At 40.1% G+C, this 12,175-nt stretch overlaps 1 protein-coding gene across 1 annotated transcript in view; it reads right to left on the reverse strand.

The window, feature by feature from the left end:
* BLMH (bleomycin hydrolase) overlaps positions 1-12,175 on the reverse strand; it is a 47,134-nt gene that overhangs the window by 17,146 nt on the left and 17,813 nt on the right. Inside the window, exons 7-11 of the mRNA XM_010367951.2 lie at positions 9,967-10,122; positions 8,672-8,830; positions 8,490-8,557; positions 7,202-7,319; positions 2,232-2,301 (exon numbers count right to left, since the gene is read on the reverse strand). Coding sequence (XP_010366253.1) covers positions 2,232-2,301; positions 7,202-7,319; positions 8,490-8,557; positions 8,672-8,830; positions 9,967-10,122 — 571 coding nt within the window. The remainder of the gene's footprint in view (positions 1-2,231; positions 2,302-7,201; positions 7,320-8,489; positions 8,558-8,671; positions 8,831-9,966; positions 10,123-12,175) is intronic.

Consider the following 12,175-nt stretch of genomic DNA (forward strand, 5'->3'; position numbering starts at 1 on the left):
CAGCAAGCTGACGGATACCAGGCTCTTCTAAACAAATATAACTTTAGTTCTTCTCGTAGGTGGTAAGCTATATGATAACAAACCCAATTACAGGAACCAAATTAGACCAGAAATGAAACAGAAGCTGCAGGGGGTTCACTGGAAGCAACAGGAAACTTTAACTCAGTATCTTATGTTTGCTACAAATAATCAAATCTTTCAAATTTAAGACAAGTATCCATCTCTTAACTATCAACAACTTACAGATACAACTAAATTGTGAGTTATTTTTACTCTGTCTGCTAGCTTTGCTGAGGTTTAAACCCTTCTCTATTTGATCCTAATGTGTATTTGTCTCAAAATAAAATTAACCTTACGAGAGACTGCCAATTTTAAAATGCTGCATTCTAATTCATAATAGTTAACTTTGGCACCCCTGAAATCACAGAACAATTATAGAAATCACAGAAGGTAGACATGCAACTATCTGATGAAAAGAAATGCAGTAACAGCACTTGTATTTGTTTACATATAAACATTGGGCTGCTGAGTTTCACAGCAGATTCCAGGGACAGTCAGCCAAAACCCACCAGTGATTTTTCTCATAGGAAGATGAAAAGCCCTAGAATGACAAATAAATGGTCTTCAGATTTTGGCTATCATATACAAGCCTGTGCTGCCCAATCAGCATACTAAAGTGCTGTCAAGTTCAAAACTTAGCTTAACAGACTCTTCTAAAACAGCAATTTTCAAATACGAGCTATGGAAGTCAGATACGCTCACGTCCAAACCTCCACATCCCATCCTCTACCTTTTACCCTTGGAAATCCTAGGGCTGTGAGGAACATAGCTGGAAAATCACTATTCTAAACACAGAGAGGGGCAACAAAAAAGAGTTGCTAAAATCTATTTTTCTTTCTTTTTTTAAAAATCAAATGCCTAATTCCTGTTGGGTAAAATGTATGCTCAAGTTTGTTTCCAAGTATCTCTGCATGTCACTTCTCTGGCTTTCCTACCTGGTTCCTCTCAGTTTTCTAACTAGTCTACTAAGCTGCAGTTAATGTTTTTCCTAGTCAGAATTCATTGGTTAAAAGAAAAAGGACTCTGGGGAAGAGCTGGCTACAAAATGCCCCCAGCACACACACATCTACGTGTTCACATGTACACATATGCCATGGTGGTCGCCACTTTTGGTTTGGAACCCTAAAAATTAAAATGTAAAATCTCCTTCAAAAGCTATTACTAAAGACAGCCTTTAAAAATATGGTCTCAAAATTTTACAATAATACACCCTAAACTGTTAATCAATGGTGATCTCTAGGTGGTTGGATTATTAGAGACTTTTTATCTATATTTTAAAATTTTTCTACAACTCACATATTACCTATGTTATTTTGTTTAGTTTACTTAGTGTAAGTTATGACCTCCCTAGGTTTTGATTTATTAGTATAAAGAAGTTCTAAGTGGTAAGCAAAGTGTTCATTTCCACTTTAGGCAATGGTAACTTCTACGGAGTCTCTAATAAATGCCTAAAGAAAGCTTCTTGCCAGTCCCATTCTCCCATACAGAAGGCTTCTGACTTTCTGGAGTACTGATGTAGTAGATGAAAACACATCAAGGCCGGGAGCGGTGGCTCACACCTGTAATCCCAGCACTTTGGGAGGCCGAGGAGAGGAGATCATGAGGTCGGGAGATTAAGACCATCCTGGCTAACACGGTGAAACCCCGTCTCTACTAAAAATACAAAAAATCAGCCAGGCGTGGTGGCGGGTGCCTGTAGTCCCAGCTACTCGGGAGGCAGAGGCAGAAGAATGGCGTGACCCTGGGAGGTGGAGCTTGCAGTGAGCCAAGATCATGCCACTGCACTCCAGCCTGGGTGACACAGCGAGACTCAGTCTCAAAAAAAAAAAAAAAGAAAGAAAATGCATCAAACGCCATATAGCAAGTGTCCTGGCAAGGGCACTCAACCTCAACCTCCTCACTAGCCAAGTGGTCTACAAAGAGGGGAGGATCAACATAGTTTGGAACAAATGCAGCACATAGCGGTCTCAGAGCCAACCTGGGAGTTCAGGCACGCCATAATGGTCAAGGGAATTCTGGGGGTAAATCAGATCTTCAGATTTTTCTGTAGAATAGTCTAGTCAGTGAGCCAATTACTGAGAAATCTTCCACACTAGAGTAGCTTGACACCCAGAAAGGCAGAGTAGAGCAGGTTCAGTCACCTGGAGTTAGTATTACCAAACTGAGCTCACCTTTGTGGCCATGGTCTTCACCCCATGAATTCTCCACTCTCCATTTTGTGAAAGCACCATCCTGATCATCCTGCAAAAAAGTGGATGACGGTGAGTAGTGTGAAGCCAGATTCTCCCTGCTGAGGTGTCATATAATTTTAGCTCTTCTGTAGCCACTTGAAAGAAACAGCCTGCTCTATACAGGCAGGATGTACTTGGTCAAGGCCATAAGTTTCCTACTATCACTAAAGGGATACTCCAATAGAAATGGAATTTGAATCTCTTGGGGTAAAAACATAATAAACTAACAAAGCAATAAATACTATTTCATCCTTTCTATTCTATTCTATACATAAAATAAGCATGTAAAAATGCTACTTGACTATGAAAAACTATATTAAAAGCAGTAAACACTATTTGAAGCTGGGGATTCTTGCTTTTAATCAATCAATATTGATTAAAGCAAATGCATCCTACTTTATTTTAGGAATAATTCTAAAACCTGGTCAGAGTCTTTTAAAACAAAACAAAATAAACTCATCATACTGCCTGATTTTCTACTTGGGGAAACCAAATAATGATACTCTCCAAATGCATTCTTTTACTGATCCAGTTACACAAATATTGAATTTCATAGAAGAGACTGAATGGCAAAGCAAAAGTAAAAAGACCATTTTCATAAACAAAAGCCAGGCAGTTCTACTTTTCTCCTTCTTCCATCTTCATTATTAAACTAAGCTCAATTTTCGTCTTCTTAAAGGTACAGTGATACTCATCATGATAAACTTCATTTACAGCCTTTACTATAGTGACACAGAGAGAGACAAGAGGAAGGCTCCATTTGGGAAAAGACTTCTCTTTCATGTTTATTCAGGACATTTACTGATGTCAAAGCAACTTAAATCTTTGTACCATGAGAAAAGCACTGACCCCTGTATTATCGCCGAATGATTTCATCTGTCAACTCCCACTTGCAAATAACTATATGATGAGTCTCATCTATATGGGATTTGGTTCTCTTTGGCTCTGCTAACCCAAACACTCCACTCTTGTGAGTTTTCTTGGATCTCAGTAATTTTCTGTCTCACAAATAGCGCCAACAAACTCACAAGTTTCAGACACCCTTACCTGTACTAATCCTTACTCTTTGCCCCCAAATCCTTTAAAACCATATCGTTATATACTGTACATTCTGCAGCTGGCGTGTATCTGTTTTGGTTTTCTATTCCTCCCACTGTAGTCCAACTTTACTTTCCTTTTAAATATCACTTAGAATCAATGTCACCTAAAGTGATATAGTTATCTGTACTCTCAGTCTTAAAATGTTTCCTATGTTTTCCCATTGGCCAATGAATTCCTGGAGTGACCTAGATCAAATTGTTCTCTGGGTCATCTACAATTACAAAATTATTAATACCTGGAACTCCCTTATAGGGATTTCATGATATCAGCGACAACAGAAAGAAAATTGTGGAAATACAACCATTAGTATGCATTTACCTGTGTACTATTACTCAAGTGCAGTTCAAACTCGTTTTTGGGATCAAAAACTCTAGTGGAATGAAGAGAAAATGTTCAATATAAAATTCTTGTTATAATAATATAAATTCTGCTTTATACCATTAGCATGTAAGGTAGCTCCATTTTCCTAAGGAAACAAACCATGCTAATCAAAGAACGGAAGTTCCCAAGAAAATGACAGTGTTATTCATTATTTTTATTTCTGAAAAATAGGAATATTTTGTAACAGAGACAGAAATGATAAAAAGCAGAATTTCTCTTGGAAATCACAACAGGTATTGTTGGTTTGTTTAAAAAAAAAAAAAAGAACTCTCAGCTGGGCACAGTGGCTCAAGCCTGTAATCCCAGCACTTTGGGAGGCCAAGGCAGATGGATCGCTTGAGGTCAGGAGTTCAACACCAGCATGGCCAACAGGGTGAAACCCTGTCTCTACTTAAAAAAAAAAAAAAAAAATTAGCCAGGTCTGGTGGTGCATGCCTGTAGTCCTAGATACTCAGGAGGCTGAGGCAGGAGAAGAGCTTGAACCCAGGAGGTGGAAGTTGCAGTGAGCTGAGATTGTGCCACTACACTCTAGCCTGGGCAACAGAACAAGACTCAGTCTCCCAAAAAAAAAAAAAAAAAAAAAAAAAAAAAAAACTATATATAGTTTAAAAATTTAATTAAAGAGCTTTAGTTTAGTTATAAAGCACCCTTATTTGAAAAACCTTTTCATGTATTTTATTTATTTATTTATTTATATATATTTTTTGAGACAGAGTCTTGCTCTGTCACCCAGGCTGGAGTGCAGTGGTGCCATCTTGTCTCACTGCAACCTCCACTTCCCAGGTTCAAGGAATTCTCCTGCCTCAGCCTTCAGAGTAGCTGGAATTACAGGTGCATGCCACCATGCCCAGCTAATTTTTGTATTTTTAGTAGAGGCAGGGTTTCACCATGTTGGCCAGGCTGGTCTTGAAGTCCTGACCTCAAGTGATCCTCCCGCCTCGGGCTCCCAAAGTGCTGGGATTATAAGCGTGAGACACAGTGCCCAGCTAAAAACCTTTTTAAAAAAAATTATTTATTTATTTATTTTGAGACAGAATCTCACTCCATCGCCCAGGCTGGAGTGTAATGGCATGATCTTGGTTCACTGCAACCTCTACCTCCCAGGTTCAAGCATTTCTCCTGCCTCAGCCTCCCTAGTAGCTGGGATTACACGCTTGTGCCACCATGCCCAGCTAATTTTTGTATTTTTAGTAGAGACAGGGTCTTGCCATGTTGGCCAGGCTGGTCTCGAACTCCTGACCTCAGGTGATCCTCCTGCCTCGGCCTCCCAAAGTGCTGGGATTTTAGGCATGAGCCACTGCACTCGGTCTAAAAAACCTTTTATAACCTAACTTTATGTTTTGTTTATAATTCAAATGTGAGAATTTTGTTAAATTGGGGTGATAACACTTTTAAATCACCTTTTGCTATTTTAAAATGGCTTTTCGTGATCTACATAAGTAATGCAAATTATACTCTACACATTCTCCTGGGTAACCCTGAAAACCTGTTTCTTGGTGTGGGAGTCTCGCTAACTACAGAGCTGAGATTATCGACGAATGGAATAATGAGGAAAACAGCTCGCTGGTTTATAAGACCTCAATCTTTACATTTATTTATGAAAACTACATGAGGATCAGAAATATCAGCATTAAGACTGACTCTTAAGTTCAGGGCACCTTTACACCATACTGTTTGATCTCATATAAAACTGAGAATACCTCAGAGTTCTACTACTTAAAGCACTGGCCTTATAATTTGCAGGAATGTAATTAAACCTTTAAGACCAAGTTTTGAATACGGAGAGAGCACAGGGATCTTAGATGCTGTGGGGTTGAAAGGGCACCCTACAAGTGAAGTAGTTGGAAGAGGTGAGAAAAAGGTACAGACAGAAAATGCCATTCCACTCACAATTCTGCATAGAGTATAAAAAACAAATCAGGACTTTTAGATAGGCTAGTTATGAAAATGTGGCATAATGATATGCTAAGATATTTCTAAACATTTTAAAGATCATAAACCTAGTGGATAGAATAGCAGAAACAATTCTCTATCAAATTATTTTCTAGCCAGGCACAATGGCTCACGCCTGTAATCCCAGCACTTTGGGAAGCCGAGGTGGGCACATCACCTGAGGTCAGGAGTTTGAGACCAGCCTGGCCAACATGGCAAAACCCCATTTCTACTAAAAATACAAAAAATCAGCTGGGCGTGGTGGCAGGCGCCTGTAATCCCAGCTACTCACAAGGCTGAGGCAGGAGAATCTTTTGAGCCTGAGAGGTGGAGGTTGCAGTGAGCTGAGATCACACTACAGCACTCAAGCCTGGATGACAGAGTGAGTGAGACTCTGTCTCAAAAAAAAAAAAAAAAAAAAAAAAACCAAAACGATTTTCTAGAACAATTTATACAAGGTAGTTATTCTGTGAGTTTCCAGGAATTAGGCTAGAAAGAGAAAATTTTTGCTTGTGCTGGTAAGGAATTAAAGTAGTTCGAGTTCTTCCTTTCTGATGATCCCTGAGCACAGAGGGGAAAATATCTATTTTTACTGACTGGAAGTGAGGAGTTTTATTTGTGAAAGATAAAATTTCAGTTGTTTCCAACTGTGTATCCTAAAAAAGCGGTATTACTATACACACTATTTCACAGGAAATTCAAAATACTTTATATCCAACTTCCTGAAGCTCTGTATATAACTAGTAATGGGTATGGAGTCCACAAATTACTGTTATTGACATTTTACTGAAGAAGAATCTGAATGACAAATGAAGGGAAATCTGAACATACGTCATCAAGATATGAACACTTTCAGGGCACATTTTGATTCCTTATAAAGCAGAAGTTACCTTCTCTCAAGTTCCCTTGCTGATTTCTCTTCACACCATGACCTTCCAAAGTTACACAGCTACTTGGTCGTTCCCTGCTGACCCGAATTCTCTTCATAGAAAGTTTCTATTTTTATATTACCTCTAAGCACGCAGGCAAGCCCCAAGTGACGCAGGTACAATGTCTTACTTGGAAACTAACTTTTTTTTTTTTTTTTTTTTGAGACGGAGTCTCGCTCTGTTGCCCAGGCTGGAGTGCAGTGGCTGGATCTCAGCTCACTGCAAGCTCCGCCTCCCGGGTTCACGCCATTCTCCTGCCTCAGCCTCCCAAGTAGCTGGGACTACAGGCGCCCGCCACCTCGCCTGGCTAGTTTTTTGTATTTTTTTTAGTAGAGACGGGGTTTCACTGTGTTAGCCAGGATGGTCTCGATCTCCTGACCTCGTGATCCACCCGTCTCGGCCTCCCAAAGTGCTGGGATTACAGGCTTGAGCCACCGCGCCCGGCCGGAAACTAACTTTTAACAGAAATCATATACACTATAAATGAAGCTCTGTTGGGTAAACAGTCTGCAGGAGAATGTAGATCCATCTGTGCAAACACTCCAGCAGGCATGCTGAGGGTCATACCTTCTCTGAGACAGCAGTGAAGGTCATGGCGTGGGTCATAAGTGACTCACCAAAAGTCAGCCTCTCCGCTTTATTCATGTTCTTCAAGGAGACACCAAACACTAACTCATGGTCATAGCTGTAAAAAGAATGATAGTACAAAATAAAGGGAGTACGATCATAGGGAAAACTGGCTTTTGGTTGCAAAAGGAATTCAGAATAAACTAAAGGGGCTCAACAGCTCCAAATAAATAAGGCTCTAGCTGTAGCTCTTCAGAAAGAATATGGAACATGCAGAACTTAGTCTCTCAGTGGGAGTCCATTCTCTACGTGTCACAAGAGTATGCAGGAAAAAAAGGAGATGATTAAACATAAATTCTCCACATCAGGAGCTGACAAGTTTACATTGTCATTGAGGCAAGAAAACTTTAAAAAATAATGAAAAAAGCTTTTGAAGTAACTTCTTAGAAAACTGGTCTCTTTTGAGCTGGTAGAACCAACCAGTTTCTGAATTCATTTAAATCATTGCTGATTAAAATTTAAATAAATAATGCCCAAAATATTGGGGAATATTTTTGCATAAGCACTACACTCACATTGTTAAATACAAAGAAACAAAAGCCAAAATACATGTGAGAGACATCCTTGCATGTTCTAGTTAATGTGAGAGACACTTGGGAGTTGCATCTACCTGCATTCAAAAAATTTTTAAACCTCATTAATTCTCTTTTTAGCAGATTTCTCTATCAAGATATTTACTCAACTTCCTACAAGTAACAACTACTTAAAAGTAACCCTAAAATGGAGAATGCTGAACTGTCAAGGAATCCTATGATTCAGTTTACAAATTAACCTTCATTGTCATAAATGACCAGGAGGAATGCTTTAAAGTATGCACGCAAATTAGTCCCACTTGTCACAAAGACAAAATACAAAGCTACCAAAGTAACACAGCAAACGGGAGCCCTGCAAAATCTTTCATTACATTCCCAAATGTACTGAACACATTTACACACTAGTTAATTATTTTTTTAAAGTGTCTTTCTCATAGAGGATGGCTTTTTAGGAACACTCAACGATTTCTACTCAGATAGAAAGTATTGTGATCTTGATGTCCTGGGTTAGAGTATTTAAGTATGTGGAGTTTCTGCTATGAATCCTCAAACTCTACAGGATGCAAAGAAAGAGACTCGCCCTTAGGCCAACCTTCATCTTTGGATGAACCTCGGCAGAGTCATTTTGTACCAAGAGCACACTCTAACAGCAACAACCCACAAATGACTTTCTATTTTAAATTTCCTGAACTCACAGATTCATGTCACTGAGGCCCAGCTTGCCATTGAAGTGTTTTCCAACATCACAGCCAAACCACACAGCCTAGAAACAGAAGAGAGAGAGAAAGAAAGTCAACATAAACCCCATCTTCCTATTATACCAAAGAAGTAAAAGATGTTTTAACCCCAATGTGCAAAATACAAAAACAATACCAACCTCTCCATCTTTGATGGAGGCAGCAACCATCTTTTTCAGGAAGTCAATGGGCTGGTTGTTGTATAGAGTTTTTCTCCCTCCAACCATATTGCTTAAGTATTCCACTGTGTAAAGTTTGTTGTACTTGTGCTGGGGCCTAGGGTCATTCACTAAACAAATCTATTGAGAGCAAAAACATATTGATTAGGGCACAAAACCAGGAATGTCAAGCAACACACAGCTCTCCTCTAGGTTCATGTTTGCATCAAGCTCATCATCTCTGCCTACAAGCTAAGTACTACAGCCACATTGTTAAGTAACAAAGAAACAAAAAGTGGCAAAATACATGTGAGAGAAGTCCTTGCTTATTCTAATTCGTGTAAGAGACACACTTAGGAGACACATCTACCTGTTTTTCCTACTAGCAAGAACTGCTCCAAAAGCAATTTTTTTTTTTTTTTTTTGAGACAGAGTCTCACTCTGTCGCCCAGGCTGGAGTGCAGTGGCATGATCTCGGCTCACTGCAAACTCTGCCTCCTGGGTTCAAGTGATTCTCCCACTTCAGCCTCCCAAGTAGGTGGGATTACAGACGTGCGCCACCACGCCTGGCTAATTTTTGTATTTTTAGTAGATGCGGAGTTTCACCATGTTGGCCAGGTTGGTCTCGAACTCCCAAACTCAGGTGATCCACTCACCACAGCCCCCCAGTGTGCTGGGATTGCAGGCGTGAGCCACTGCACCCGGCCCTCAAAACGCATTTTGAAAAACTACATGCACTGAGTAAGAAAAACTGGAGAGCTAATCACAAGGCCCCTATTCTCAAGTTACAAGACAGGCATCTGCTTGGAAGAGGATCAAGAAGCCAATAAAAGGAAGAGGCTCTGATCATCCTGCTAGGCAGATGAGGAAGACCTAAAGGGAACAGGAAAAATGAAGATTGCTCCCTTCAACAAGAGAGTTCCCCAAGGGACCTCAGTGCAAAAGTGCTCTGACTCCATGATAAGAAATACCCAATACACTTTCATTGTCTTTGCACTTGAGAATGAGTCTGGTCCTAGACAGGGGCGCATGTGGGAATTAAAATCACTGCTGGCTTACAGTTTAAAAAGTCTCTGAAGAGGAACACTGGGGAAAGGCTGATAAATCCTGGCACCACCAACTTCATTAGCTACATAAAATACTTCCAAGAAGTGAGGAAAAATGTTTGCTGTCTAGTTTGATACTCATGCATGCTAACCAAGAATCTTATACCATTCCCTGTGATTACCAGCCATTTGAAAGTAAACAGCCAGTGACTACCAGTGCCATTCACCAACCTTATTTTCCATATTGAAGAGTGGCTTGACATGCTCCCTGTAAAACTCCAAGGGTGTTATGGGGCCAATCTTCTGATAATTTTTATCTTTGTCTCGATACTCCCAGGTGAATGCCTCTGGTGGATTACCCAAACAGATGCACACCACTCGGAATATCTGGAAGAGAGGAGGAGGAAAGGCGAGAAATGGCTAGGGGGAAATGTTATTTTTTTCACCTCTTCTTTTTCCTTAAGCTTAGGAAACACAAGAAGTTAGTGGCTAAATTCAAGCTAAAAATTTCACAAGAAATCTAATACTGCGTCAAAAATTGGAAAGCTGATGTCTGAGATTTGGTACCAGTCAACTTATGAGTTCTCAAATAAACACTGTGAACAATGCAATTCTGAAATGTTAACATTTAGTGCTTAGTACTTGTCCTGAAAATTAAAACTTCCTTAGCCAAGAATCTGCCTACCATTGATACCCAGCAAGATCTGAGTTGCTGCTCTGCTGATTATTTTTCAAGTAACAAATAATGACAAATTTTATAAATGGATTTCCTTCCCTTTCTACATTGATGTTTTCCTTATTACAACAGGAGTCTCTACTCATAGGAAAGTAACTAATTTTTCAGCTGCAGTTGGATGACAATGCCTATTAAAAGTATTAGAAGAGGAGGGCTAGGTGCGGTGGTTCATGCCTGTAATCCCAGCATTTTGGGAGGCTGAGGTTGGAGGATCACTTGAACTGAGGAGTTCAAGACCAGTCTGGACAACGTAGTGAAACCCCATCTTAAAAAAGAAAAAAATCAGCTGGATGCAGTGGCTCATGCCTGTAGTCCCAGCTGCTCAGGAAGCTGAGGTAGGAGGATTGTTTGAGCCCAGGAGGCAGAGGCTTCAGTGAGCCATGATCGTGCCACTACGCTCCAGCCTGGGTGACAGAACAAGACCCTATCTCAAAAAATACAAAAATTAGGGGCACATGTTCTCAGGATCTCCTGAGGGTTTAAAAAAAAAAAAGTACAAACATTAGCCAGGCGTGGTAGCCTGAGCCTGTGGTCACAACTACTCAGGAGGCTGAGGTGGGGTGACCACTTGAATTCAGGAGGCAGAGGTTGCAGTGAGTTGAGATCACACCACTGCAGTCCAGCCTGAGTGATAGAGTGAGGACCCTGTCTCAAAAATAAAAAGAGGAGTAACTTTTAGTAATAAGGTATAATTTTTTGGGTTGTGAGACAACATATTTTCTAATGATGTCACAACACCTTCAAGTTAACATCATTACAATCCAAGGATATATTTTATATTTTTTTCATTTTATAGAAATGCAAAAATAAGGCTGGGTGCAGTGGCTCACGCCTGTAATCCCAGCCCTTTGGGAAGCTGAGGCAGGTGGATCATGAGGTCAGGAGTTCAAGACCAGCCTGGCCAACATGGTGAAACCCCATCTCTACTAAAGATACAAACAAACAAACAAACAAACTAGCTGGGCATGGTGGCATGCGCCTATAATCCCAGCTACTCGGGAGGCTGAGGCAGGAGAATCGCTTGAACCCAGGAGGCAGACGTTGCAGTGAGCTGAGATCATGCCATTGCACTCCAGCCTGGGTGACAGGGCGAAACTCCATCTCAAAAAGAAAAAAAAAGCAATGCAAAAATAGAAAAAGAGATACACCCTGCACAAGGACAGAATAAAAGTATTTCATCTTCTATATCAAATGTCCTTGTTTTTTTAAAAACATAACACTATGATCTGCCTCTCCCTTTTGCACCCACAGTCACCACCCTGATCCAATCATCTACTACCTGCATTATTTACGCCACACATTTGTATCTGCTATCACATTCAAGAGAAACAGATTTTACATTTACCAAGCGTGCCTATTTTGTGCTAGATACTATGTACTTGCTAGGTCCACTTCATTCTCGTAATACCCTCTCAAGGTATATTTCCCTCCACTTCCGCTTCACCTTGTTTTTTCTTCTTTTTCTTCTTCTTTTTTTTTTAATCAGCGATTAAGACACAAAGAAACCAAATAATTTACTTAAAGTCACACAGCCAGCAAGTGGAAAACCACAATCTAAACTGAGGTCACATGCTGTCAATGACAACAACAACAAAGTATTGCTCCTTGGCTACAGGATTTAAAAAGGGAAGATGTACCGACCGTCTACTTTGCTGTACTATCTTTCATTACCATATCTCTTAAGCCTCTCAGCAAAGATGGTGG

The sequence above is a fragment of the Rhinopithecus roxellana genome, chromosome 19 (assembly GCF_007565055.1).
Source record: "Rhinopithecus roxellana isolate Shanxi Qingling chromosome 19, ASM756505v1, whole genome shotgun sequence".
Classification (NCBI taxonomy): Eukaryota; Metazoa; Chordata; class Mammalia; order Primates; family Cercopithecidae; genus Rhinopithecus; species Rhinopithecus roxellana.